Source organism: Galeopterus variegatus, unplaced genomic scaffold (genome assembly GCF_000696425.1).
Source record: "Galeopterus variegatus unplaced genomic scaffold, G_variegatus-3.0.2 Scaffold5577, whole genome shotgun sequence".
NCBI classification, from domain to species: domain Eukaryota; kingdom Metazoa; phylum Chordata; class Mammalia; order Dermoptera; family Cynocephalidae; genus Galeopterus; species Galeopterus variegatus.
In genome coordinates this window covers 8,981-36,431 of record NW_007731688.1, presented here as the reverse complement: position 1 = coordinate 36,431, position 27,451 = coordinate 8,981, and the positions used below count along the sequence as shown (strand labels likewise).

At 40.7% G+C, this 27,451-nt stretch overlaps 1 protein-coding gene across 1 annotated transcript in view; it reads right to left on the bottom strand.

Moving 5' to 3' along the window:
• POLR1B (polymerase (RNA) I polypeptide B, 128kDa) overlaps positions 1 to 26,842 on the bottom strand; it is a 32,850-nt gene extending 6,008 nt beyond the window's left edge. Inside the window, exons 1-12 of the mRNA XM_008589661.1 lie at positions 26,483 to 26,842; positions 22,615 to 22,782; positions 22,186 to 22,332; positions 19,866 to 19,998; positions 15,136 to 15,272; positions 14,171 to 14,394; positions 13,246 to 13,417; positions 8,758 to 8,929; positions 7,605 to 7,886; positions 5,152 to 5,285; positions 3,093 to 3,263; positions 2,088 to 2,244 (exon numbers count right to left, since the gene is read on the bottom strand). Coding sequence (XP_008587883.1) covers positions 2,088 to 2,244; positions 3,093 to 3,263; positions 5,152 to 5,285; positions 7,605 to 7,886; positions 8,758 to 8,929; positions 13,246 to 13,417; positions 14,171 to 14,394; positions 15,136 to 15,272; positions 19,866 to 19,998; positions 22,186 to 22,332; positions 22,615 to 22,782; positions 26,483 to 26,659 — 2,074 coding nt within the window. The 5' untranslated portion in view covers positions 26,660 to 26,842. The remainder of the gene's footprint in view (positions 1 to 2,087; positions 2,245 to 3,092; positions 3,264 to 5,151; positions 5,286 to 7,604; positions 7,887 to 8,757; positions 8,930 to 13,245; positions 13,418 to 14,170; positions 14,395 to 15,135; positions 15,273 to 19,865; positions 19,999 to 22,185; positions 22,333 to 22,614; positions 22,783 to 26,482) is intronic.
• Positions 26,843 to 27,451: the final 609 nt, after the last annotated feature.

Here is a 27,451-nt window from a genome sequence, read left to right as displayed (position 1 = left end):
CTGATTGAGCGTGGTGCAGACCCCCCCGTGCCGAGGGTCGCGATCCCCTTACCAGTCAAAAAAAAAAAAAAAAGAATCACGGATAAAGTTCAGAGCACAACTAGAAAGTAAGAGGGCCAATTTCAGAAATGAGAGACCACAAAGGCAGAGCCTTAAATTCTGCATAAAAACTGAGTCAAAATCTTTGGTGGACTCCTGAATATGGGACAGATCCAACCTGCCCACCTAAGGCTGAAAGAACACACTTCAACTGCTCTGTTCACTTGCGTTAACTATCACTTAAAACTAAAAACCAATCCTCTTCCCCCGCAGAATTTTAAATGATATGCACTGGGCTAAGGTAATGAATGGGCTGTATACTTAAGGAAAGACATAAAAAGAAAAAAATTAAAATGGAATGGGAGGTCAAACACCATTAAACAAAAAAAACAGTTATCTTCAGAAGACCATAACAGGATCTAGTCTTTAAGACATATTATTCACAAAGTCCATGATACAATCCAATATTCCTGGACATAAAAAGAAACAGTAAAATATGACCTATACTCAGGAAAAACTATAGTCAATGAAGACTGATCCTGAGATGACCCAGACATTGGAATTAGCAGACAATGATTTTAAAACACCTGTTACATATACACTATGCTCAAAAATGTAAAGGAAATATGTCCACAATGGATGAAGGTAAGAAATCTCAGAGAAAACAGAAACTATAAAAAAAGAAATAAGTGGAAGCTTTAGCTGGAAAAATTCAGTAGATGACAGAATGAAAAGTAAGTCAATGTGATAACAGGTCAATAGAAATAATCGAATCTGAAGAAGAGAGGGAAAAAAGGACAGAAAAAAGAATAGAAACTCATGGCTTATGAGACAATATCAAAAGGTCAAACATGCATGACTGAGAACTGAAACCTCAGAAGAAAAGGAGGAGAGAGAGGATAGGGCAGAAGCAATATTTTTAGAAATAACAGCAGAAAACTTTCCCCCCAAAAGATTTTTTCAACAGATTTAAGAGGACCAGCAAACCCCAAGGAGGACAAACACAAAGAAAACCATATCTTGGCATATTATAGTCAATCTGTTAGAAAAAAAAAAAAAGGAAAAATCTTAAGGACAGAAGAAAAATAATACATTTATACATACAACTGCTGCCTTCTAATTAGAAATGACAGAGGCCAAGAAGAGGCAGTGTAACAACTTTTAATTGCTGAGAGAAAAACAACTGTCAACTCAGAATTGTAAGTTCAATGAAAATTTCCTTCAAGTGAAACAAAATATATTTTCAGATAAATAAAAACCAAGAGAATTTGTGGCCAGCAACTCACACTATAAAAAAAGCTTTCTAGGCTGAAGGAAAATTACACGTAATGAAAACCTGAATCTTTAGTCAGGAGCGAAGAGCACTGGAGATGCTAATTACGTGCTGACTACAAGGGCTCATATCTTCACAAAAGGAAACACATGATCTCAAGAAACCCAAATCAATGGACAGTCTACAAAATAAATTACCCTTTTCTTCAAAAATCTCAGTGTCACGAAAGACAAAGAAAAGCTAAAGATCTGTTCTAAATTAAAGGAGACTAAAAAGAGATGACAACTAAATAGAATATGTGATCTTGGACTAGGTGCTTGCTGCACAGAAAAAAATTTACCAGAAATATATTTTGGGGACAGGCCAAAATCTGAATGACTATAAAAAAGTATAATAGTATTAAGTTAAATTTCCTGATTTTAATAAGTGTCCTTGGTTATGTAAGTGAAGTTCCCTGTTGTTAGGAAAACATGCTGAAATGTTCAGGGGTAAAGGGGCATCATGTCTGCAACCCACCTTCAGATGGAAAAGCAGTGTGAAAATGGGGAAAACGGTAATAGAATATAGAGGATGGGTTTACAGGAGTTTTCTGGACTATTCTTGCAACTGTTCTCTGGGTTTGAAATTATTTCAAGCAGTTACAAGCGGGTCAGCAGGTTAGCACAGTTGGTTAGAGCACGGTGTTGGTAGTATCAAGGTCAAAGGTTTAGATCGAGAAAAGTTACACGTCTTTCTTCCATAACTGTGACTACCACCACCCTCCACCCCACCTTACCCATCTGGCACTGGTACATGTTCCGCGGACTCTGGTTGTGATCGGAGAAAGGAATGAAGTTGGCAATCACACTCAGCAGGCTGTGAGGGAAGAGCTCCTGGTGCGTGGTAACTCCAGCAAAAACCTCATCCTCAAAGATGGCAATGTTCATGAAGATCTGGAAAAGAGGAAGGACGAGGACATTCAAGGCACAAAATAACCATGACCGCTGACATACTAACTCTTACTATTTCTTCAGTACTCAAAAACTTGAAAGAAAACCTGCCCGACCCAGCATCATGAATGCTGAAGGAACCCACCAGGAAGCAGAGGGAAACTTCCACTTAGAAATACCACTTGCATGGGCTGGCCCGGTGGCGCACTGCTATAGTGCGCCGCTTGGGAAGTGCAGTGGCGCTCCCGCCGAGGGTTCGGACCCCACATACAGACCGGCCGCTCACTGGCTGAGCGAGGTGCGGGGGCAACGCCAAGGGTTGCGATCCCGTTGCCGGTCCCGGTCCGGTACGGGTGCGACACTGAGGGTTGCGATCCGTTGCCGGCCACGAAAAAAGACAAAAAGGAAAAAAAAAAAGAAATACCACTTGCATTACATATTTCATTCTAAATCCACCTCAGTCCAGTTGTGAAGAGAAAAAAGAAGAGAAAAACTTTTTCAGTAGCACAAAGCCCACAATTTTGCAACTGCAAAGATGTAGGCAAGAATTAACAGTGAATCTAATAGAATGTTTCAGTCTCACCAGCCAAGGCAGAGCTGGGTGCAAAGGAACTCTGGGAGAGGGACAGACAAGAAGGGCAGGCAGTGTGACCACCAACCCCCTCTCAGGCTCCACAAGTGAGTTAAGACATAGAAACTGCCTAGTGCTTGTCACAGAGAAGGCAGAACTTTCTTTCAAATGTCTGTTACTGTAACAATGATAATGACATTTTAAAAAGTGATAGTTTAGTCTGTGAAAGTTATATACTATACATGTACATATACCCACCCAGCACACACACTCTGTGTACCTGTTCCATAGTTCCAATTAGTTCTTCTTTGCCTAATTCTAAGTTCTGTACAGGCCGTACCAGTCTACAAGGAGTGGTAAAAAGGAACAATCCTGGGTACAGACTTGGTTTTCCTGTCATGGGGATAAGAACCACCTCCATCCAGGGAGGAATTCTTTTTTCTCTCAACACCTGTTTTCAACAAAAAGAGAGTTTGGTAAAGAATAAGTGATGAGTTGTACATGACCCCCATCCTACCCTGCTGGCAGACGGGCAGAATGGGGAAGGTGGCCAAATACGAAAAGCACTATCTTAAGAAATTAAGCTATGCAAGTGACAAACCTAGTGCCCCAAAGTCATGGCTGACCCTGCCAGTCTCACCCCCACATGGAATGGCATTCACCCCACACCCAGAGATGACACAAGCCCTACTTCCTTGAGCGCTCAGCTCCACTATCACACAAACTAGTAATGACTGAAACTAGAGTTAAGGTAAACCAAGAATGTGCATGTAGACATACTAAATAAAACTCTGTTCTCTGATGTTTAAAACATAGCACATTACTGGTTTTACTTTTAAACTTACTAAATGAAAAGGCCCTTCTACCTGGGAATTAAAGAAGAAAACAAAAAACAACTCCTGCTGAAAAGGAGAAATACAAACTGAAATTACAAAAATTTGAAAAAACTAATGAAACCCATGTATCAGAACTTATGGTGATTCACAGCTAAAAGCATCATCAACAAAAATGAAAGGACATTGGGTAGAGGGGGAAATAGGGAGATGTTGGTCAAAGGGTACAAAGTTTCAGTTATGCAACACAAAGAAATTCTGAAAATCTAACATATAGCATATGACCACAGGTTGAGCATCCCTGCCCTGAAAATCTGAAATCTGAAATGCTCCAAGATCCAAAACTTTTTGAACACCAACATGATGCTCAAAGGAAATGCTCATTGGAGCATTTCAAATTTTCAAACTAGGGATGCTCAAACAGTACATATTCTGCAAATATTCCAAAATCTAAAAAAATCGGAAATCTGAAACACGTCTGGTCCCAAGCATTTCAGATAAGGGATACTCAACTTGTACAGTCATCAGTGCTATACTGAATATTTAAAATTTGATAGAGTGTAGATCTTAAGTGTTCTCACCACACAGCACATATATACACACAATAAATAAGTTTTTACTCAAAAGCTTAAAAAAAGAATAAAGTAAACCAAAGAAAGCACAAGAAATTATAATAAAGATAAAAACGAAAATTAATGAGGTTAAGAGTGCAGAAAAAAGATCAAACTAATAAATCATAATTCTTTGTTCTTAAAAATTAATACCCACTAATTAATCTAATCAAGAATGAAAAGGGGGGTGGGGGAAGGATGAATATATTGATTAAGAAATGACAAGGGGAGAAAATTAATGAAACAAAACTTTAAAAATTATAGGTCTACTTTGCATATGTCTACTAAAACGAGATGAAATGGGTAAAAAGCAGGTTATCAAAACTGAACTCAACAGAGATAGAAAGCTAAAAGTATCAGAAGTAAAGATATCAGGAAACTAGCCCCCAAGAAAGCACTAGAGCCAGCGGCAGACCAGATAACCCCATGCTTCACAAACTGTTCTAGGGCACTGAAAACAAAGGAAATTCCAAAGTTAATTTATTCAAAGAATGTCATTCTACTTGACTTTAAAAACATATTTTCAAGACCTGGAAGGCAACAGGTTATGACTTATGTATTTAATATTATTGAAATGTCCCTATTTTTAGATCCCTTATAAGCCATTAGTATTAACAAGGAGAAAAAAAGTTAAAATGTGTTGGATAAGAAGACTGGTGCCTCAAGGAAACTACCAAAAAATGCATATGTGTCAAATATCTGTCACTGACCCCAATCAAAGAAGTTAGTACAAGGCAAGACTGCCACCAGAGGGAATGTACAGGCACTTTTGGAATTAGCTTCAACCCCCTGCCTGCTTATCACTCTAGACTGCCCTGGGGCTACCTCACCAACTAGAAAAGGACTGAAAATCTAAGGTCAAGGGATATGACAACTGACAAAGACTCATGATAACCTTAAAATGACGGAGACAATCTGCAATGCCAGGAGCAAGCTCCTTATCGACCCAGCCAACCATGATGCCATCCAGCAGGACTGGGTAGCACTCACTGTATGGTCGATGTGGAGCTCCATCGATGGGAGTGACCCCTGGTGAAGGGAACAAACAGAATGATCGCATCAGAACGCTTTATCCAACACTGCAAATTCCCTCCAGATGGTTCAACAACTGTTTAATCAGTTTAGGCATCTAATCATCCCTGTCTCTAAAACAGATACGTTTTTGTGGTGCCCATACAAGTTTAAGTCACCTCAGCAAGGACACACAAGAAACTAGTAACTCTGATTGCTGTGAGGAGAGTAACTGGAGGACAGGGATAAGGGAGGCTTTTCACTGTATACCTTTTTATAATCTGATTTCTGAGCCATGTAAATGTATTAACTTTTTCCAAAAAAGTCTAATTACAGTTGATCCTCCTTGCAAGTATATGCAGATTCCATATTTGCTAATTTGCCTACTTGCTACATTTTATTTGTAACCACAAAAACAATACCAGGGGTACTTTGGAGGTTATTCAAGGACATGTGGCAAAAAATGATGCACACGCTACCAGCTGAGATCAAACAAGACAACATTCTGCCTTCTTGTTTCAGCTCTCATACTACAAACAAGTGTCCTTTTTGAGGTCTGTTCAGTGCCACATTACTTGCATTTTTTTGTGATTTCGCTGTTTAAAATGGCCCTCGAGCGTAGTGTTAAAGTGCTGTCTAGTATTCCTAAGTGCTGCCTTACAGAGAAAATATGTATGTTAGATAAGCTTATAGAGTTCAATGTTAATGAATCAACAATGTATAGATAAGGTATCTTTCAATAGAAACACACACAAAATGAGGCTATATTATATATTGATCAGTTGATGAAAATGCTGTGAACAGAGACAAGAACCTAATCCTGTATTTCCCTCTAGGAGCAATGGTGCAGAATTTGCTAATTTAGTGTTGGCAGTGACTACAGTATACAAGTACAGCAAACAATGAGAATCAACTATAATTAGATTAAAAAAAAGAACACTCTTCCATGAACCATAAATACCTTGTGAAGACAGTGTTTTACAGAGTATCACAGGTTACCCACTCAGTGCTTCATCTATCACTCTAATATGACCATCTCTATCAAAATTTATAGTTAGCACTTTCTATTCTGTCTTCTTCCCTAGTGCCAGAGCAAATAACCCTTCCCATCTCTTCTTCTGCAGTGGGACATATTTTCCACCTCTCCATGTCTTTTTCTCCTTTCTACCTTCTCTTGGACTTGGACATTTTTTTTTCCCCCTTTTTGTCTTTTTTCGTGTCCGGCAACGGATCGCAACCCTCAGTGTCGCGCCCGCACCGGACCGGACCAGCAATGGGATCGCAACCCTCAGCGCTGTGCCCGCACCTCGCTCAGCCAGTGAGTGGGAACCGGTCTGTATGTGGGATCCGAACCCTCGGCGGGAGCGCCGCTGCACTCCCAAGCGGCGCACTGTAGCAGTGCGCCACCAGGCCAGCCCCGGACTTGGACATTTTTAATCACTGGTAGCAAACAAAATTATTCTTTTCTTTGTGGAGGGTGAACATACAAATTACACTAATTATATCTTCTGAATCTTCAGTATTTCTTGATTACTTTCTCTGAGGCTCCCTTTTCATAGGTTTCTCTCTAATTGGGAGAAGTACTTTTAGGCAGAAATTTCCTGACCCTCGACTCAATGCTTTTCCGGTTGCTTGAGAAGACTTATCGTCTGATCCCTATGAACTGGAAGTTTTATTGCATAAACATTAATTCCAGTGGAGAGCCTGCTCACAGACCAATGCACACAAAATACTTATGGTCTACAAATCACTACTGGAGAACCCCAGGACTAGAAGACTGTACAAAGCCTAAAGAAAAAGCTGATGTCTGTAAGTATGAAAGTAAACTCAAACCAACTATCAAACCTGGAATAATAATGAGATAGCTTTCCAGACAAAGCAGAGAGAGCAGCTGCAAAGCTATCAGGAACAAAATTCATGTGTTATTTATGTGATGATATCAGGGTACAGTGAACAACTTCTTTTTTAACTGTCTTCCTGCAAACCAACACTGTTTTCTACTTAGAAATGCAAAGGTCCACCAACAGATGTAAGGAGAGTGAACCAAAAAGTTACACAATAGCCTCTATACTTCAATATTAACTGGCAATCAACATCAATGCTTTCACATCTTTTTTTTCGAAAGAACAAAACGCTTAAAACATTTAATTTCTTTTCATTTTTCAAAAAATGCATTCGACTTTCTATAAAGAAGCCAAGAAAGCAACCCAACTCCTGCACAGAAGAGTGAAAAAGAGTTCTTGTAGGAATTCTGTGCTGAATCCCCAAACTTAACAGTTTGCATCTGTTAAAAACTATATAACCAAACAAGACTGTTTATCGTTGCACACCACATACCCAAGCTGCAGAGCAAAGCTGGAACAGATGTTGTATACACAAACTGCGTGACAACCTCACACACGGCAGTCAAGTGGTTCATCAGACCACAGGGTTCCCCGTCTGGGGTGTGCACAGGACAAAGGAAGCCCCAGGACTCTGGCAGCAGCCTGCGAACTGTGGTGGTCCTCATCTTAGCAAAATCAGCCCCTCTGTGCACACAGCGGAAATGGGAGAGATAGCGTATGAAGTTCAGCTTGTCAGCCACAACACAAAGTCCAGAATTTTGCAGGAAGCCAAGACCTTAATGAAACAAAAGTCACTCAAAAACAGGCCAAACTTGGGGGAAAAAAAAGTCCACTTTCAAGGCTTTAATAAGATGACAAACCCTCAAAGCACTCTACAGATGATAGGGTGAGTTATTACATTTACTCTATTAGCTCTGATGAGTGGAAAAAGCTTGTAAAAATAATTTTAAAAATCTCCAGGATTCACAAATCCTATTAGGCCAACTGGGTCACTATCTCCTCAATTACTACTTCCTTTGTAGGAAAACATTAAATGAGCACTAAAATACCAAGTAATTAAATTCATCTGCAAGGGCTGGATAATACACAGCATATGTCAGCATGCTAACAAAAGAATCTGCATCATTAAGTAGCATCTAAAAAAAATATATGCAGATTTCTGGGCCCCCAATTACTACTTTTTAAGTTTCCCAGGTCATTCTGATGCAACTGGCTTAGGGACGTGCATATAACAGCAACCCCTCCAGACTTCCTGTTCTGTATCTCTTCCTCAGAGAGCTTAGGGGTGCTTAGTTTTCTAGGGATCTCTGGAAATGTATTTGGTCATTAGAAAAGGATTTAAGGCTGGCCAGTTAGCTCAGTTGGTTAGAGCACAGTGTTGATAACACCAAGGTCAAGGGTTCATATCCTTGAACTGGCCAGCCCCTTCTACCCCCCAAAAGAACTGGATTTAAGCTATCTAGACACCTTGTCTAAAGCCCTTCAGACTAATATACGTTTGTCAAAATTTACCACAACATGAAATCCGTCCTTAGTAAAAGTGAGAGATTTACTTTTAAAAAGAACCTCTCTCAGAAACATGTAAATCTACATTAAGCAAATAACTTGAAAAATAACTAAAATGAAGCCTATCTATTTAATTTCACCTGTTTTAGAACGCAGATTCCCAGTAGCAAGAAGATACTCAAATGGTCTTGTAAGGTCTGTTCCCAGATTAAAAATCTTCACCATATTTTCAGTGTTCATGGATACACTGGTCTTCTGAGCTTTCTTATCAAGAACTATTTTAATAGACACTAACCAAGCTTCCATTTTTTCCTGAAATAAGAAAAATATTTTAAATTTAAAAGAGTATGTGTTTTAATTATCAACAAATGTCATATCTATCCCCACATAATCTGTACAATCCATAACAAAGGCACACTAATTCATACACTTGACGTGGAAAACATCTAAATCACAAACCTGAAAAATGGCTTTTTAACATATAGACACTCCTCAACTTATGATGAGGTTGCATTCCAATTAACCCATCATAAGTTGAAAATATCACTAAGTCAAAAATGCACTTACTGCATCTAACCTACCAAACATCATAGCTTAGCCTCACCTACCTTAAACATGCTCAGAACACTTACATTAGCTTACAGTTGTGCAAAATAATCTAACACAAAACCTATTTTATAATAAAGTGTTGAATATCTCATGTCATTTATTGAATACTGTACTGAAGTAAAGGTTCTACTGAATGCATATCACTTTTGCACCATCTTACGTATGGTGCAAAAGTGCCAAAACTTCGTAAGTCAAACCACCATAAGTGGGGGACTGTCTGTACCACTGGTCAGGCATTTCTGAAGACAGAAGATGCAAACTACTCTAGATCAAGGATTCTTAACCTCAGCACTATTACCATTTTGGTTGAAAAGTTCTTTGTTGTAGGGGACTTCCCTGTCATTGTAGAATGTTCAGCAGCATCCCTGTCCTTTACCCACTAGATGCCAGTAGCAGCCCTCAAGTTCTGACAAGAAAAATGTCTCCAGATATTTTCAAACGTCCCTTGGGGGATGTGGTGAGAGCAAAACATTCCAGACATTGGGTGGGGGCAGAACCACTGCTCTAGATTACCCACATTAATGGAAAGAATCAAACTTGTTTGCTCTGGCCTTAGGTAAGTTTTTAATTTAAATGCTCTTACTGGAACAGCTTCAATCCCAGAGTCAGGCAGCAACAACAGCAAAGCTTTGAGACCAAAGCAGCAGTCCCTGTGCCCCCAAGAACAAAAACAACCAAGAAGAGCTCAGAAGTCCCCAAATTAGATCCAACATCCAAAACAGCTGACAAACTAGTAGGAAAGACTGACACTATAAAATAAAATCTGAGACATGGCAGAAAAGGAACAGAAGACAAAAAAGGCAGAAAAGAAAGAGAACCACAGAGATGAAGAACAGAGACTGGACAGGCGAAAGCTCTGCAACCCAAGACAAAGCTGGAAGCATAAGCTCAACGCTCTCCTTTGTCAGAGGTCTGCCTACCGTCTCTTTGTAGTTAACTCACTAAGGCAAGGAACGAGCATTTATCGGGCACACACGGGCACTCTGCATTATTTAACTGGCACTCTGCATTATTCAAGCCTCACAACAAACTTTTCTTCAGGAAGCAGTGCATTATAGAACTAAAAAGACTTATGCCAAATGTATTTCAGTGTTAAGAATTTTTCAGGGCCGGCCCGGTGGCACACTGCTACAGTGCGCCGCTTGGGAGTGTGGTGGCGCTCCCGCCGAGGGTTCGGATCCCACATACAGACCGGTTCCCGCTCACTGGCTGAGCGAGGTGTGGGCGCAGCACCGAGGGTTGCGATCCCGTTGCCGGTCCCGGTCCGGTACGGGCGCGACACTGAGGGTTGCGATCCGTTGCCAGACACGAAAAAAGGAAAAAAAAAAAAAAAAAAAGAATTTTTCAGACTTTAGAAAAGTAACAGATACATAAACCATATACAAGTGTGTTTCAAGAAGTTCATGGAGAACTGTCCAGTTAGCTCAGTTGGTTAGAGGGTGGTGCTGATAACACCAAGGTCCAACCCCAACAGGGTTCAATCCCTGTACCAGCCAGCTGCCAGAAATAAATAAATAAATAAAATTGATAATTTTTTAAAAAGTTCATGGAAAGATTCATATTATCTTCTAATTCTATGTTTGTGCAAACTTTCTGAAGATCCTTGTTGTTACCTAACACCCATGGTGGCTACTGAGGCACTGACTTGTAATCAAACACGTTTCTACAGTAAACCACACGAGTAGTCACACCAAGTAGGATAAATAAAAGTTATATGTGGCCTTCTGTTAGTTCAGGTGAAGTTTTGCTGCCAACTCACATTTTTTTGGTTCCAGCACTTTTTGGAGCTGGAATTACGGATGGGTGAGGGGACTTATCTGTGCAGCCTGCACATGTCAGTACAAGCAGCAGAAATGAGCAAGAGACCTCTAAGAAGCCTTCCTATGATGTTCACCAGCCTTCCCGGTAAAGGTGTAAAAGTGTAAAGTTGTGCTCATCTGAAGAGAGGAACAGACAATGCCTACGACAGAGACGGGGACCCCAGATGACGAACGGCGTCTACCTTGTCTATTGTAAAAGCAGAAAGGGCAGCTCTTCAGTGCCTCTCCCTCCCTCGCTCTTGTTAAATAGCCCTCAGAGCCAATCATACGAGTCACACTTCAATCTCTATTGCCAGCACTCAGTGAAAGGGCTGAAGTCTGTAATTCGTCTTATGCCACTGTCATGTATTTTCAGAAGATTGTTTTCATGTTTCAAAATCAGAGGTTTAGAAGCTTAAATATCGCTGGTGAAAGGCAAGGAAATTAGACACTCTTAAGCAATGAATTCTCTGAAAAAGTCCCAATCTTCCCTTTGTTTCCTCCTGTTGTGTAAACAGGTCACCTTAGTAATGCCTTGCTACTGAGGACACATTTCTAACAATGTGGGGTACAATAACTCACCATGCTTCAGTTTAAGGAGATCGGAAATACATTAGCCTTTACTTGAAAGGCTATCAGTAACAGAAAACTCTTATTATTCTGCTGCCTGACTTCACTAGAATTCCAGGGAAATTCTAGGATGCTGAAATTTTTCAATCTAATTTTATGGATTAAGCAGACAGAAACAAAAATTATTACATTTCAGTAAGAATTTAAGAATTACTGGCTAGAAAAGAAATTAGATTTTTACTACAGGCCTCTCCATCTTCCATCCCATTACATTACCTTTTAGATTACATCTTTTTTAGGGATAATATGCAAAATGCCAAATGCCACTGAATCAACTTTCTTTCTTTTTTTTTTTTTTTGTCTTTTTTCATGTCCGGCAACAGATCGCAACCCTCAGTGTCACGCCCGTACCGGACCGGGACCGGCAACAGGATCGCAACCCTCGGTGTTGCACCTGCACCTCACTCAGCCAGTGAACGGGAACCGGTCTGTATGTGGGATCCGAACCCTCGGTGGGAGCGCCTCCATGCACCCAAGCAGCGCACTGTAGCAGTGCGCCACCGGGCCGGCCCTGAATCAACTTTCTTATGAATCATTTTTGTGCCATGCCAACTCTCTCTCTCTTTATTTATATATATATGGGGCACTTCAAAAAGTTCATAGAAAGATTCCTATTATCTTTTAATTCTCTTTTTCCACGAATTTTTTGGAGTACCCTTGCATACTATATACCTCATATATATGTGTGTGTGTATGCATGCATGCATGCATGTGCACACGCGTACACACACACATGCAAAGTCAACTCTCACTATTCACAGTAGTTATGTTCTATGCCACCACTGTGAACACCAAATTAGTGAATACTGAACCACTGCTCCTATGGGGAAATACAGAGCTGGGTTCCTACAAGTCTAGTCATATCATTTTTGTCAACTGATCAATACATAAGCTAGTTTTATGAGTGTTTCTATTGAAAGACACCTTATTTAATATATGTACTGTCGATTCATTAACATTGAACTCACAGGACCAGCACAGCCTTCTTGCATTTTAGGAATATTAGACAGCACATCAGCACTATGGCTGGTTGGCAGCCATTTTAAACAGTGAAAATCATCAACAAAAAGCACAAAAATGTGAAAAACACGGCATTAACCAGACCTCAAAAAGGACCCTTGTTTACAGTATGAGAGCTGAAAGAAGGCAGAGCATGGTAATGTGTGTGTCAGAAGACCCAAAGTTTTCACTGCTCTGCCTGGGTCTGTGAATGACTTTGAAAGCACAGAGTATTGATATTAGGGTTGCAAATAAATTTTATCGAGTAGGTGAATTTGCAAATATGGAACTTGTGAATAATGAGGATCAACTGTATGTACATATATAGGCCATTCACACTTTATCATTAATGTTATAACCAAGATTTGATGTTGTCTTTGGACTATATAAAAATATTAAACAAATTTTTGAACTTGGTATAAGCTAGGATTTTTGATTAAGTTCCTTTCTGCTAAATGAACAAACGAAAACAGACTATGCAAAATGCCAAAACTAGAAATTATAAACAGGCAGAAAACAATACTGCTTGATGCCATCACATCATTTCACAAGTGACACAACTGGCAAAGGGTGAAAGCAGCATGCATTTACCTTCAGAAACATCAGGAAGAGCTGACCAGGAGTAAGGACTTCTTGATTCACTAAACTATCAGGATTGTCCTCCATGCACTCTCCTTTGGCTAAAGCAAAGAGCTTCCGAGTCATGAGACAAAGCAAATAAAACTTTTCAACATTGGATTTCAAGTGGATGCAGATGCACTGGCTGTCAAAATAAAGAGAAAAAGCTTAAAATGATTCAGCTGCTAATACTAATTAATGTCCTATTAACCATGGTCCCCAGTTCATGTTTACTTAAAATAAAAATCTTTACTCACTTTGAAAAATTGCCTTTAACCGTTACAGACATTAGTGAAAATATAGTCACAGGTCTAGAGCTGTGCAGGACAATATGATAACAAGTAGACATTTGTGGCATTTAAATTTAGTTAAAATTAAATAAAACTAACCATTCATTTTTTCAGCTGCACCGGCCACATTTCAAGTGCTTAACATGTGGCTTGTGGCTACATATTGGACAGCGCTGGTCTGAGTCTGGGCTCTTTCAATAATTATACAGTGGTTACATAAGACAAAGTCCTTGCTTTGGGGAAATAAAGGGACATAATGCCTGCAACTTTCAAACAATAAAGAAAAATGTGTATCTATGCAAAGAAGTAAAAACGGCTGTAAAATGTTAACAATTGGTGAAAGTAAATGTCCATTGTACTATTTGGACACTATTCTGAAAGTTTGAAGTTATTTTAAAATAAAAGTTAAAAAAAGTATAAAATAAAACAGAACTATCATAAAAAGAGAGAAAAGTGACGACGGCCACAGAAATAAAGCTACCCCCTACTGGACAGGACCAGAATTCTACCCCCAGGTTCACTGATTATCAGATGACTCAATCTCCAAAATCAATACAAGGACCACTGCTACCCCTCCACCCCAAACAGTTTAGGCAAAGCACACATACTTAAACAGGAACTCTGCTGCTTGTTCGTTGGGGTACCAGTCAGGAAGATAGAGTTTTACTCTGAAGCATTCACCTAGATAGTTAAGGACCTGTTTTTGTGTGGAACAACCCTCTTCCATTACAATCCGTAACATCTGAGAAACAGAGTTCCTAAAGAAAGAATCATCCTCTTTTCCTTTGATGAGCTCTTGAAAAATTTGATAATCGGAAAAGCTGACAAGTGCCTAGGATAGAAAAAAAAGACTTTCTTTTTATTCACTCACTAATAAGAACTAAAATATTTTAATCATTTAGTAACAATTCTCTCTTTTTGTTTTCAATACCCAAGAAAAAGTAGTACTCCATAACTACCGAATTGAAGTGAACTCTCCAAAATAAAGCATTTCTTGTATGATAGCCAGACACCAAGATGGTCCCCAATGATCCTTACCTCCTGGTATTCACAAACTCATAGTCTCCTCCCACACTAAATCAAGGCTGGCCTATGTGACCAAGAGAATATGACTCTCAAGGACAGATCACAAAGGGCATAGCGGCTTCCGCCGTCTCCCCTTGGCTAACCACCAGGGGGAAGACAGCTGCCTCAAGCAGCCTATGGAAAGGCCCATGTGGAGAGGAACTGAGACCTCCTGCCAACAGCCAGCACTGTGACTGGCCAGCCATGCGAGCGAAACACCTTGGAAGGGGATCCTCCCACTCTGGTCAAGTCTTCAAAATGACTGCAATCTCCTGACACCCCAAGTCACAAGTACGTAGCCAAGCCACACTCAAATTCCTGACCCACAGAAACAGAGAGAGGAAGATTTATTGATGTTTTAAGCTCCTGAATTCTGAGGTAATTTGTTACAGAGCACTAGATTATTAGTACACCATGTACATTAATGGGGAGAACCCATCTACTCTGCACAGAACACTACCTCCAATAAATCTCTTCATAACAAATTTCTTCATCCATTAAGTCATACCTTAAGTGCAAATCCCAAAGGAAGAAAAAACAGTTCTTTCCGGTAAATAAAGTTCAACATAACTGTGCCATTTTCCAAGTAGTGAAGGTTCATATTAACAGCGGAATGTTCTTCCCTCACACAGTGTATTGAAACTCCTATTGAAACAAACAGCAAAAAAGCTGAAACTCAGTAACACTATGATTGCTTCGATCATTTTTTCCTGAACTATTTTACCCTCTTAGACATAACTAGAGCCAAATCACTAAGTTTAAACAAGACTGGCAACCAAAAACGTATCAAGACCATTCCAAATGTCCTGTGGGGTACAAAAATCTCCCTGGCTGAGAAACATTGATATAACATAACTGGAGCTATGAATTCAACCAATCTTCAAAGTTTTCCCCCAGACCAGGGTCCATATCTTATCACACTTAATATCCCTAGCACTTTGCAGAGCATGGTCATATAGAACTTTATATCCCTAGTAAACTGTGGAGTCCAGTTAGAGATGGTGGCTTGATCTACCAGTACAAATGAAGAAAAGCAGAATTTTAGATTATAAGTTTATTTCAGCTTCAGACAAAGATTGCTAAGACACACTTGCATGAATTGATACGAAAGAATAAATGATTAGGGGCCGGCCCGATGGCGCACTGCTACAGTGCGCCGCTTGGGAAGCGCGGCAGCGCTCCTGCCGAGGGTTCGGATCCCACATACAGACCGGTTCCCGCTCACTGGCTGAGCGAGGTGCAGGGGCAACACCAAGGGTTGCGATCCCGTTGCCGGTCCCGGTCCGGTACGGGCGCGACACTGAGGGTTGCGATCCGTTGCCGGTCATGAAAAAAGACAAAAAAGGAAAAAAAAAAAAAAAAAGAATAAATGATTAGACATTTTGTTTTTGTTGGCAGGTGGCCAGTACAGGGATCTAAACCCTTGACCTTGCTGTTATAACACCGTGCTCTAACCAACTCAGCTAACCGGCCAGGCCCACCTTTTGTTTTAGTATTTTGGTGGTGGAGGTGAGGAGGGAGCAGTTCTAGGAGCTTTCACTCAGCCTGTTTCACTATAGTGGCCCTTATTCTTTGGGTCAGGGAAAAACTGTGAGGATTCTGCCACTCGTGAAGTATATTTGGTGTGACTGGGGAAATAATCACAAGATTAGTTCAAGGTCCCACCTGATCCACTGTGAGATGGGCTCTGGCCAAAACTCTATCTAGTGACCTCCATAAGACCCTCCCCTTCCAGTGGACCATGAGGCACTTGGCTCTCCAAGGATTAGGGTCAGATAACAGCCGGTGTCCACAACACAGTCTCCAGTGGAGTGAGCACAGGCTTTGGAAAAGACCAGAACCCGATTCCTGCCCTTACTTTTATCCAGGTGTTTTTTTATTTGGGGGGAGTGAGCATTCTTTCAGCTCCCTGAGCCTGGTTGCTCATCCGCAAAATGGAGCTAAAAATAGTCACCTGATTGTTGTGAGAATATAAGATTATATATGTCAAGCATTTCATATGTTGCCTGAAATACAGCCTAACAAGCAGCTTTACCATTTGCTGCTTTTGGAAAGAGAATATAAACCTCAGTCATTACCATTACTTCATCAATATTTTAATAACTTACTTTCCATAGTGTTCTTGATTGTTCTAATTTACCTTCAAATATTTATATCATTTAATTATTCATAATATTTCTTGAAAGTAGGTTGAGATTTTGGACACCAAGATTCAGAGAATACTAATGATTGTTCAATATTTCCAAATAATGAGCTATATAACTTAACTTATATTTTAAACATATATGTGCACCCTTTACCCTGGTATTTAATTTAGCAAATTATTGTTTTTAAATGTTGGGGAGTGTGTAGGGAATTGTGCTCCAACCATAGCTACTAGGAGTGTAAACTGGGAAAGCATTTCAGGGCAACACGGCAAGACAATGTGACCCGGGAAAATATCAGTATCTTTAACCCAGCAATTCGGCCTAGAGATTCATCATCGTGAAATAATTTTTAAAATCAGCAAAGATTTAGCTAGAAGGGTTTTATCACATTGTGGTTTGGAAAAGAAAGTGATATAATTATGAGTTTTTAAATACAGAACTGGCTCAATAAGTTTTGGTACACCTATGTAGTAGAATACAGCAGAGTCATCACAAAGACATTAACAGTATATGACTTAGTAATGTAATATGCCTATTCTCAATTTCGTTTAGATTTTTTAAATGTGCAAGAATAGTTAAACATTTTTTATAAAGAAAAACAATGAAGGGGAATCAGCCATTCTGATATCAGAACATATTGTAGAGCACAGTTATTAGAAAAAGGTGGTATCAGCACAGCAGCAGAAAACAGATTAATAGAACAGAATGGATTCCCAAAGTGGGGGGTCACTCCTTTATACAAGTTCATGGAAAGTCAAAAAGTTCATGGAAAGTCAAAAAGTTCATGGAAAGATGCACGCTATCTTTCAATTCTATTTTTCCACAGACTTTTTGAAGTACCCTTGTACATTCGATTTAACCCACGATAGAGGAGGTATTTGAAATCAGTAGTAAAGGAACTAACTTTAATAATGATGTTGGAAGAATAAAAATTGTTGAAAAAGAGTGATCCAGATAGATGAAAGAGCTAAATAGAAAATAAAAAGTGTACTGGAAAAAAAGTAGGAGAATTATTTATTAATGTAAGAAAGTCTACTTTAATAAAGGTAGAAAATGCAACAGAAAGAGCTGGCCAGTTAGCTCAGTTAGTTACAGCAAGGTGTTGGAACACCATGGTCAAGGGTTCAGATCCCCATACCAGCCAGCCACCCCATGCCAAAAAAAGAATAAAATAAATCCAGAATTTATAGAACAATCCTATAAGTGAAGGATAAAAGGACTCAAAAGAAAAGTGAGACAGTTCAGTAGATAATCTCATTCCCAGTTATCAGCTCCTTCCCTGTATCAATGTTAAATGTCTCCATGTGCTCTGTTGGAGGAGGATACTTCCCTCCTCCACACCCAGGGCTGGCTGTGAAACATGCTTTAGCCAACGGAAGGTAAGCCACATCTGAGCAAATGTTTTAAATGTTCAGCCTTTTGTGTTTCCTTTCTATTGCATGGGAGCAGCCTGTTCTAGGTGCTGGGGCCAGCACTGCGAAGATAAACTGAGCAGAGCTATAAATCAACCTCAGCATTCATGAAAAATGATCAAGAACTAACTGCTTGTTGTTGTAAGCCACTGAGATACTGGGTTTATTTGTTATAGCAGCAAAACCTCTGTGATACAGACAAGAACAGGCAATTCACAAAAGAGGAAAGCACAAGTATGCAACCTTCCTAGCTATCAGAGAAATGTAAATTCCAGTAAGATTTTTGGTCCTTCAGATTAGCAAAAAAATAAAAATCTGATAATATCTAATGTTGGCAAGAAAATGTGGAAATGGGTACCTCATACAGTGTTGTTAATGATACACCCATTCTGGAGAAAAATGGATGATACATCCCAAATTGCTTATCTTTGTCCTGGCCCATTTGGGATATTATTTGGAAATGGGTACCTCATACAGTGTTGTTAATGATACACCCATTCTGGAGAAAAATGGATGATTCATCCCAAATTGCTTATCTTTGTCCTGGCCCATTTGGGATATTATTTTTTTTTTTTTGGTGGCCCAGTAAGAGGATCCAAACCCTTGACCTTGGTGTTATCAACATCATACTCTAACCAACTGAACTAACCAGTCAGTCCTGACTAGACATTCAGACATGCTGAGATGCTGTTTTTCTAGGTAAAGTATATATGGCTACAATTAAAGGCTGATTTTAATCTCAATTATAAGGATAAATTGTTTAATTGTAGGGTTTGCCCAAGAATATAATGTGTTGTTTTGTAAAGCCAGGCACTGTCATAGAGAGTGCTCAAACAGAAGCTAGGTGGTTGTCAGCTAAAGATCCCCAAGGGAAGTGCCACAGTTGCCTGAATCAGAAGAATTCCTAGTTCTATGCCCACCTGTGGCCAAGTCAGTTTAGCTTTCATCTTCATAAGCAGTAACATAAATACACTTTCTTTCCCTATGAAAAGATGGTACATAAAAGAAATAGAATACTGTAATAGAAATGTTTCCCACTATTAAATCTTTTAAATCTAATTTTTAAAAATTTAAAAATACTTTATTGATAAACTCAAGGTATATACATTGTAATGATATAATATACATTGAAAATTACCACACTCAATTGGGGCCAGTCAAAAATAAAAAAAAGAAAATTACCACACTCAAATTGATTAAAACATCAATCACTGGCTGCCTGGTTAGATAAGTTGGTTAGAGTGCAGTGTTATACCACCAAGATCAAGGGTTCTGATCCCCGTACCAGCCAGTCACCAAAAAAACATAAAACATCAACCACCACCCAGTTACCATCTGTGTGTGTATGTGTGTGGGGGTTGGTCAGGACATTTAAAATCTACTCCCCTATCAAATTTCAAGTAAATGATACAGTATTATTAACTATAGTTACTATGCTGTACATCAGATCCCCAGAACTTTATTCATCTTATAACTGAAAGTCTGTACCCTCTGACCAACATCTCTTCATTTCCTTCCCTACTCCCATTATGAAATCTTAACACAGAAATGCTTAAAAGAAAAAAAACAAACAAAAAAGAGAGAAAAATATCAAAGACTCTATTTAGACACATCTACTTTTTAAAAAAATGGCTTTAAAATTTTTCTAAAAGAACATTCCAATAATCACTAGAACTTACCAAACTGCGTATAGCCAGGCCCTCTGTTTTTCCATTTTGGTCTTATCATTGCAATAGGGAAATTTCTCCGAGGCATAATCAACATTCGGATGACTTTTTCAATGCCATTGATTATAAAATAGCCTCCCATTTCCTGCCAAAGAGATGAATTATAAGTTGTTAAACAATGATACATGACTAACTATAACATAAGCTTTATTCCTAGCCAGATGCAGTGCAACATGCAAAAGAGGAACACACAAGTGAAAAGGACCACGGATCCCTTGAAAATAGTACAGACACTGTCAGTACGTGAAAGAACAGTTTTCTCACGCACATTAAAGATGTACAAGATCCTAGGGACATGGGAGAAAAGCATAGAAGGAGAACAGGGCACTACCTTCTACTTGACAGGCTCAATCTAACCTCCCTTTCTGTCCCATAAAATGACTTCAGTATTCAAATGTTATTACAAAAATACTTACTCCAAAGAGAAGCTGAAAGATAAAAACAGTAAACATTTTGCTTCCATACAAATATGATTTCCCAAATAAGTTAAAAAAACGTTTGAGTAGGAGCCAGCCCCGTGGCGCACTCGAGAGTGCAGCGCTTGGGAGCGCAGTGGCGCTCCCACTGCGGGTTCGGATCCTATATAAGGATGGCTGGTGCGCTCACTGGCTGAGCGCGGTGCGGGCAACACCAAGCCAAGGGTTGCATCCCCTTACCCGTCACGAAAAAACGACAAAAAAAAAAAAAAAAAACCAAAAAACTTTTGAGTATATGAAAGCTCTAAACACCAGAAATTTACATTAGCTAAACAGCAAAATATTTTTTTTTCTGTCTTTTTGTCTTTTTTTTTTTTTCGTGACCGGCAACGGATCGCAACCCTCAGTGTCGCGCCTGTACCGGACCGGGACTGGCAACGGGATTGCAACCCTCGGTGTCGCCCCCACTCCTCGCTCAGCCAGTGAGCGGCCGGTCTGTATGTGGGATCCGAAAACTCGGCGGGAGCGCCGCCGCACTTCCCAAGCGGCGCACTGTAGCAGTGCGCCACCGGGCCGGCCCAACAGCAAAATATTTTTAATAGTTCCAGTCAACATCACATTTCTGTAATAAGGAGCTACTATGTACTCGTTGCCTAGTAAATAGGCACATCATGCTAGGTGCTCTATGTTATCATAACAATTAGTCCTCACAACAATGAATGGGATAGCTATTATGCCCATTTTCAGTAGAGGAAACTGAGGCTTAGGAAAATTAAACTTCTCGAAGCCACACAACTGAGTGTCAAACCCAGACCTGACACGAACACCTCTTCCCACTGCATAACAGTCTACCTTTTGAAGGCAGAGTCTGTACATCTTGATTAACTCAACTCGATACTGCAAAGCCACCTTACACAGCTGAAAGAAACAAGGAAGGGAAGGCACAGCTGGTCCCCAACTTATAATGGCTAGACTTATGATTTTTTGACTTTATGATGGTACCTGTACAACCACTGTTTTTCACTTTCAGTACAGTATGCAATAAATTACATAAGATATTCAACACTTTACTATAAAATAGACTTTGTATTAGATGATTTTGCCCAACTGTAGGATAATGTCAGTGTTCCAAGCATGTTTAAGGTAGGCAAAGCTAAGCTATGATGTATGGTAGGTTAGGTGTATTAAATGTATGGAATGCATTAAAGGTATATAAATGGCTTAAGATATTTTCGACTTATGATGGGTTTATCAGGACATAACCCGGGCCGGCCCGGTGGCGCACTGCTGTAGTGTGCCGCTTGGGAAGTGCGGCAGCGCTCCCACCGAGGGTTCGGATCCCACATACAGACCGGCCGCTCGCTGGCTGAGTGAGGGGCGGGCGCGACACTGAGGGTTGTGATCTGTTGCCGGTCACGAAAAAAAAAAGACAAAAAAGGACATAACCCCACTGTAAGTCAGGGAGCATCTGCATGTGAGCCATTTAACATGCTCACAGAATCTTACTGTCAGTAAAGCCTATGTTTTTGACAATAGTTTTGTGGGATAAAACAGCTTTAAAAAACCAGATTTCTTGGAAGTACATCTCCAGATACATATGATTCAGAAAATAAGGGAAAAACCTACCAGTTCTTCCTCTAAAACAATATTCTGTAGTTGTATAGCCACGTTTTCATACTGTCTCATTTGGTAGTCATTAAGAGCCACATACAGTACACAGATAAGGTATTAATGCCCCACTTTATCCAGAAATGGAGCACAAAAGGAAAAACTGCCTCCCACTATCAAGCTTCTTGGATCCTCACTCCCAACCCAGGCCTCCTCTACTGTCACAGGGCCTGAGTCCCCGCCACTACCTCTGTCTCCTCATGGTGCTCAATGAGGGCTTGTGGAGGAAGGTTGTATAAGTTGCAAAGCTTGGACTTCACCATGATGGGAACATAGCCAAGGGACTGCTTAACGGTTCCTTTTGAGATTCCATTCACTGCCCAACTGATATCCGCCTAAATGAAAATGAGACAAAAAAATTACTTAAAATATCTGTTCCAGCACATGAACTTTGCAAAAAAAAATTTTTCAATCTGGATCTACAAGAACAAATGGGTATTTTAAAAGAGTGAGGAAGAAGACCACAATTAAATGGTTTTATGCTTTAGATTCAGAAGACGGAATTTCTTTGATGACAGCACTAAGAAAGCAGAATTCTGGTAATTAACTTTATTAGACACCAGCCCTATTCTCAAAAATGTGCAGTGTGAGGGCCACACACTGTCACTTGTACTCACTGTCAACTTCCCACGGTAGGTACTCCTTCGGCCTCGACATTCTGCTGGATAAACGCTGAGCTCTTTACAGATGGTCCCTTTTGGAACTGTGGGTGGACTGATAACAGCATCCACAATAGTAAGAGAGATGCGCTCATCTTTGAAAGTAAATTCAAAGGGAGGTATGGCCTGAAATACAATTCATACCATAAAATGGCTTGCATTTCCAACATACTTTTTCTCTAAGACTCTTCCAATCCCACATGTTCTACAAGCGTTGATGCCTGTCATGCCAATGTGACACATCTAAAAAGACTGTTAAGGCTACATCTAGTTTACTCCTAATTTCATTAAGTTCTTAAAACTATAATACATGAACTCAAGATTTTTTTGAGTGTCTACTATGTGTCAGATTCTACAGTATAAAACAAAGCTCCTATTCTCCGAACCAGTGCCTGCCTTGTCTACTCTTAACCTCGTGTTCTTTACGTACATAGCAAGACAAATGGTACTGCTGCTGATAGGGCAAGGACATGGAAACATTCTCCTGATTTAGGACCGTACAGTTTAGGCAAATATTTGTACATTTCATTCCATGGCAGCCTCATACAGAAGCCAGAGCCATGCAAAGGTGAAGGTGGTGGCAGGGTGGTTTTCCCCCTTCCACAGTGGTTTTTATCTCTGCTCCCCTCCCTGGATGAAGCTCTGCTGTTCTGAGGAAGGGGCACGTGGAAGCTGTCTTACATATTAACTATGATCAAACGCCTAGCCTTAGCATTAGAATAACAAATATGCCAAGTAAGTGCCAAGAATACAAAGGAGGTTCTCCACCCTCATGTAGTTCAACTGGCCTTTTCTAAATTTTTAAATTTGACCTAAAGCTGGTATTATTTCAGAATTTAATACTCCATTTTAAAATAAAATTTATATTTCATGTTTAAGGATGGAGCATTAGTTAAAAAAAGGGCGATTAAAAGATTTGCTTTTTCAAGCCATAGCTGCACTATCTGTGTCTAAATACAATCATTATTATTCACAATAGTTTTGTTCTATAAAGTTGCCACAAACACTGAATAAGCAAATACTGAGTCATCGCTCCTAGGGGAAATAGAAAGTTAGGTTCCCGTGAGTCTCTTATCACAACATTTCGTCAACTGGTCAATACAGAATGTTGCTTTATGTGTGTTTTTGTTTTAGGACACCTCATTTAATGTATATTGTTGACCACTGACATTGAACTTTCGACCAACACGCCACAACTAGGCTTATCTAACACACGGATTTTCTCCATAAGGCACAGCACAGGGGCCGGCCCAGTGGCTCACTCGGGAGAGTGCAGTGCTAATAACACCAAGGCCCTGGGTTCGGATCCCATATAGGGATGGCCGGTTAGCTCACTGGCTGAGCGTGGTGCTGACATAAGGCACAGCACAGGGGCCGGCCCAGTGGCTCACTCGGGAGAGTGCAGTGCTAATAACACCAAGGCCCTGGGTTCGGATCCCATATAGGGATGGCCGGTTAGCTCACTGGCTGAGCGTGGTGCTGACATAAGGCACAGCACAGACTTAGAAACATTAGAAAGCACTTTAGTAACACGCTTGGGAGACATTTTAAATAGCAAAAACACCAACAAAAAGCACAAAAATGAAAAAAAAAATGTGCACTAAATGAACGCTGCCTTATCGGACCTCACCTGAGAACATGTAAAACTGTAAATGAACAGTATGACTGTTTTTCCCCCTGGCTTTATAAACATTAGTCATTTACCTTACTGTGTTTTATGGGCCATTTTCAAACAGAATTACGGTACCAGCAAAGTTGTGGTGTCATTATCTATACAGAGCCAATTTTCTTCATCTACTTCAAGCAAAACAACATATCTCAATAGACTGAATGCAGAAACAGACTTAAGAATCCAGCTGTCTTCCAATAGGCCATTTAAAAGATTTTTTTTAATGTTATTCATCTACTAATTTTTTTTTTTTTGCTTTAGAAAATATTTTTCACAAAAATGTTAATGTGATTGATTTATTTCTGAATGAATTTGTATTTTTTAATTTCTCAATTTTAATTTCTAATAGAGTCATCCCTCAGTATCTGCGGAATATTGGTTCCAAGACCCCCATGGATCCCAAAATCCATAAAAGATTTTTTTTAATGTTATTAATCTACTATTTTTTTTTTTTTTTGCTTTAGAAAATATTTTTCACAAAAATGTTAATGTGATTGATTTATTTCTGAATGAATTTGTATTTTTTAATTTCTCAATTTTAATTTCTAATAGAGTCATCCCTCAGTATCTGCGGAATATTGGTTCCAAGACCCCCATGGATCCCAAAATCCATAGATGCTCAAGTCCCTTACATAAAATGGCATATTATTTGCATATAACCTATGCACATCCTCCCATATACTTTAAATCATCTCTAGACTACTCGTAATACCTATTACAATGTAAATGCTATATAAATAGTTTTTATGCTGTATTGTTCACAGAATAATGACAAGGAAAAAAGTCTGTACAGCTTCAGTACAGACGCAACATCCATTTTCTTTCCCCAAATATTTTCGATCCACAGTTGGTTGAATCCAAGAATGCAGAATCCATGGATATAGAGGGGCAACTGTATTGGAAAACAAAAGTTCTTCAGGGGTCCCTCAAGAATTTTAAGAGTAGAAAGTTTGGGAACTGCCAATCTACATATTACTCCTTCATAAAAATTCTATGTATATGTGCTCCCTTTTTTATTTTTAGAGCAAGCCTTCCTTGATCATCTCAATCCTGGCCCCTTTTTTCATTATCTCAATAAACCCAGCACCAGTTAACTTTTAATTAGATGTAGGTTTTCTCACAGACTTAATATCCTAAGAGTCCAGGAATGATACTAGTATTTCTCATCACTCTTCTCTTTCTCAAAAAGGTTAAGGAGTATTAATCATTAAAGAAATCTTAATGGTTCCCATATTATTGGCAAAATAGAGTTAAGTATCAGACTAGCCATGAAAGCTCTCCACACATTATCTCTATGCCTATCTCTCACGACGTAAACCTTACCCAACAAAACCACAGGGTACTGTCCCCTAAGCATGTGGTTCTGCTCCTACCCCTCCCCTGGAGGGAATGAATTCTCCTCTTCCCTTGAACGTGTCTAATCCCCTCTTCCTCACCCTCAGAGCCTAGTGCCTGTAGACACTGGGATGTATCTCCCAGATCTTACCCCACCATCCTCACCTGCCACCACTACCCTCCAGACCAATCATTTAATGTTGACAGCATATGGCATCTAATAATGCTATCACATTTTTCTACTCAATCTCGCTTTTATGACTCATTTATATCTTTCTCAGCACCTGCCTAATTCAGAACAGGTGCCCAGTAGCTTCTCTCTTTAAAGCTCTAAGTTAACTGAAAGATGGACTTGCACGTCACAGCCCATCTACGAAAGAGTTCAGAACCTTTTGAGGCAAGTTTTGGAGAAGTAAATCTTCGAGTGATATAAAGGCGTGTGCGCTGTAAATGTCTGGGAAGCACATCCCAAACAGGCCACTTCCTCACTCTCACAGCTCCCAGAAACAGCCTTACAAAACACTAGGGTTCACAATCACATATAAATCCAGAAATCTCAAATACACCGTCCCCTGGTCAACAAGACAAGTCCTCCGAGGCCAAGCCCCGGGTCCAGTTCTACAACTGTTCTGCTCTCCCGCGTACCCATGATGAGCCTGGCACTGTGAAGGAGTACAGTGTTTGGAACGACATTGTGGCCTCCCAGCCATCTCTCTGGGACCCACCCAGCCCCTCTTCGCCCGCCTCGAGCTCGGCCTCACCGCGGGAAGCGGCGCCGGCAGACGCGGGGCCGCAGGGAGCCCGGGAGGACGCCGCGCTCACCTGCACCGCGTGGCTGAGCCCCTCGCGCACAGCGTAGTTGAAGGAGTCCACATGCGCCCGCGTCAGCTCCTGCAACGCTGCTTTTTGCTGCTCCCGCGGGATCCCGTAAGAGGGGTCGGTCAAGTGCTTCAGGCTAGGCCCGCTGGGCAGGCTCCGCCACCGGCCGTCGGGATCCATGCGGCCGCCAGCACACCGGACGCCAGCGGCCAGTCGGCACCCGCCGGAAGGAACTTCCGGAGTCCCGACGCCCGCGGCCTGCTGGGAAATGTAGTTCCCTCTTGTTCCGCCCGCCCTCTGCCCTCCGGTTATATAGAGTCGACTTGGAACCCAAACCGTGGAGTGAATGGGCCGCTTAAAACTGTACAGAGCCAAAGGAAAAACAAAAACAAAACTGTACAGAGCCGGAGCGTCGCGGGTCCCCTTCTCTCCGCCGCCGCCCCACCCATATCCCTCCTCCGCTGATGACACTAAAATTGGGCGTGGAGAACCGCTCCCCGCCCAATTCAGCCTGTGACCTCTTCGGCTCTCATTCGCTCAGTCAGTCAATTGTGACCGGAGGAGAGCGGCCTTCGAACGCTCCTTCTATTCCCCTTGACCGCTTTCTGATCCGATGCTGCCGTCTACCGTGGGAAGACACTCGATGGAGTCGTGGCTTCAGGTGTCGTCGGCACCAGCCTCTCTACCCATCTCTTAACTAGTGAAGGCTCATCACTGGCACGGTCAAGCAGTGGTCAGCGCACGCTACCCCCCTCCCCGCATCTTCTGGCCCCAAGTTGGGGACGGGGGAGAAAGGGGGGGGTGTCGGGCGGTCTCAGACGGAAAGTGTGGGGGAGGGGGGCCACCAAGGGAACTTACCCGTGAGATCCTTTGGGTCTCTACGATCACTTATCTCTCCAGAATACTGATTAGTCAGGCAATGCCTTTCAGCTTCATCGTGTGTGTACTTAACGGCTGTACTGCGGTATAATC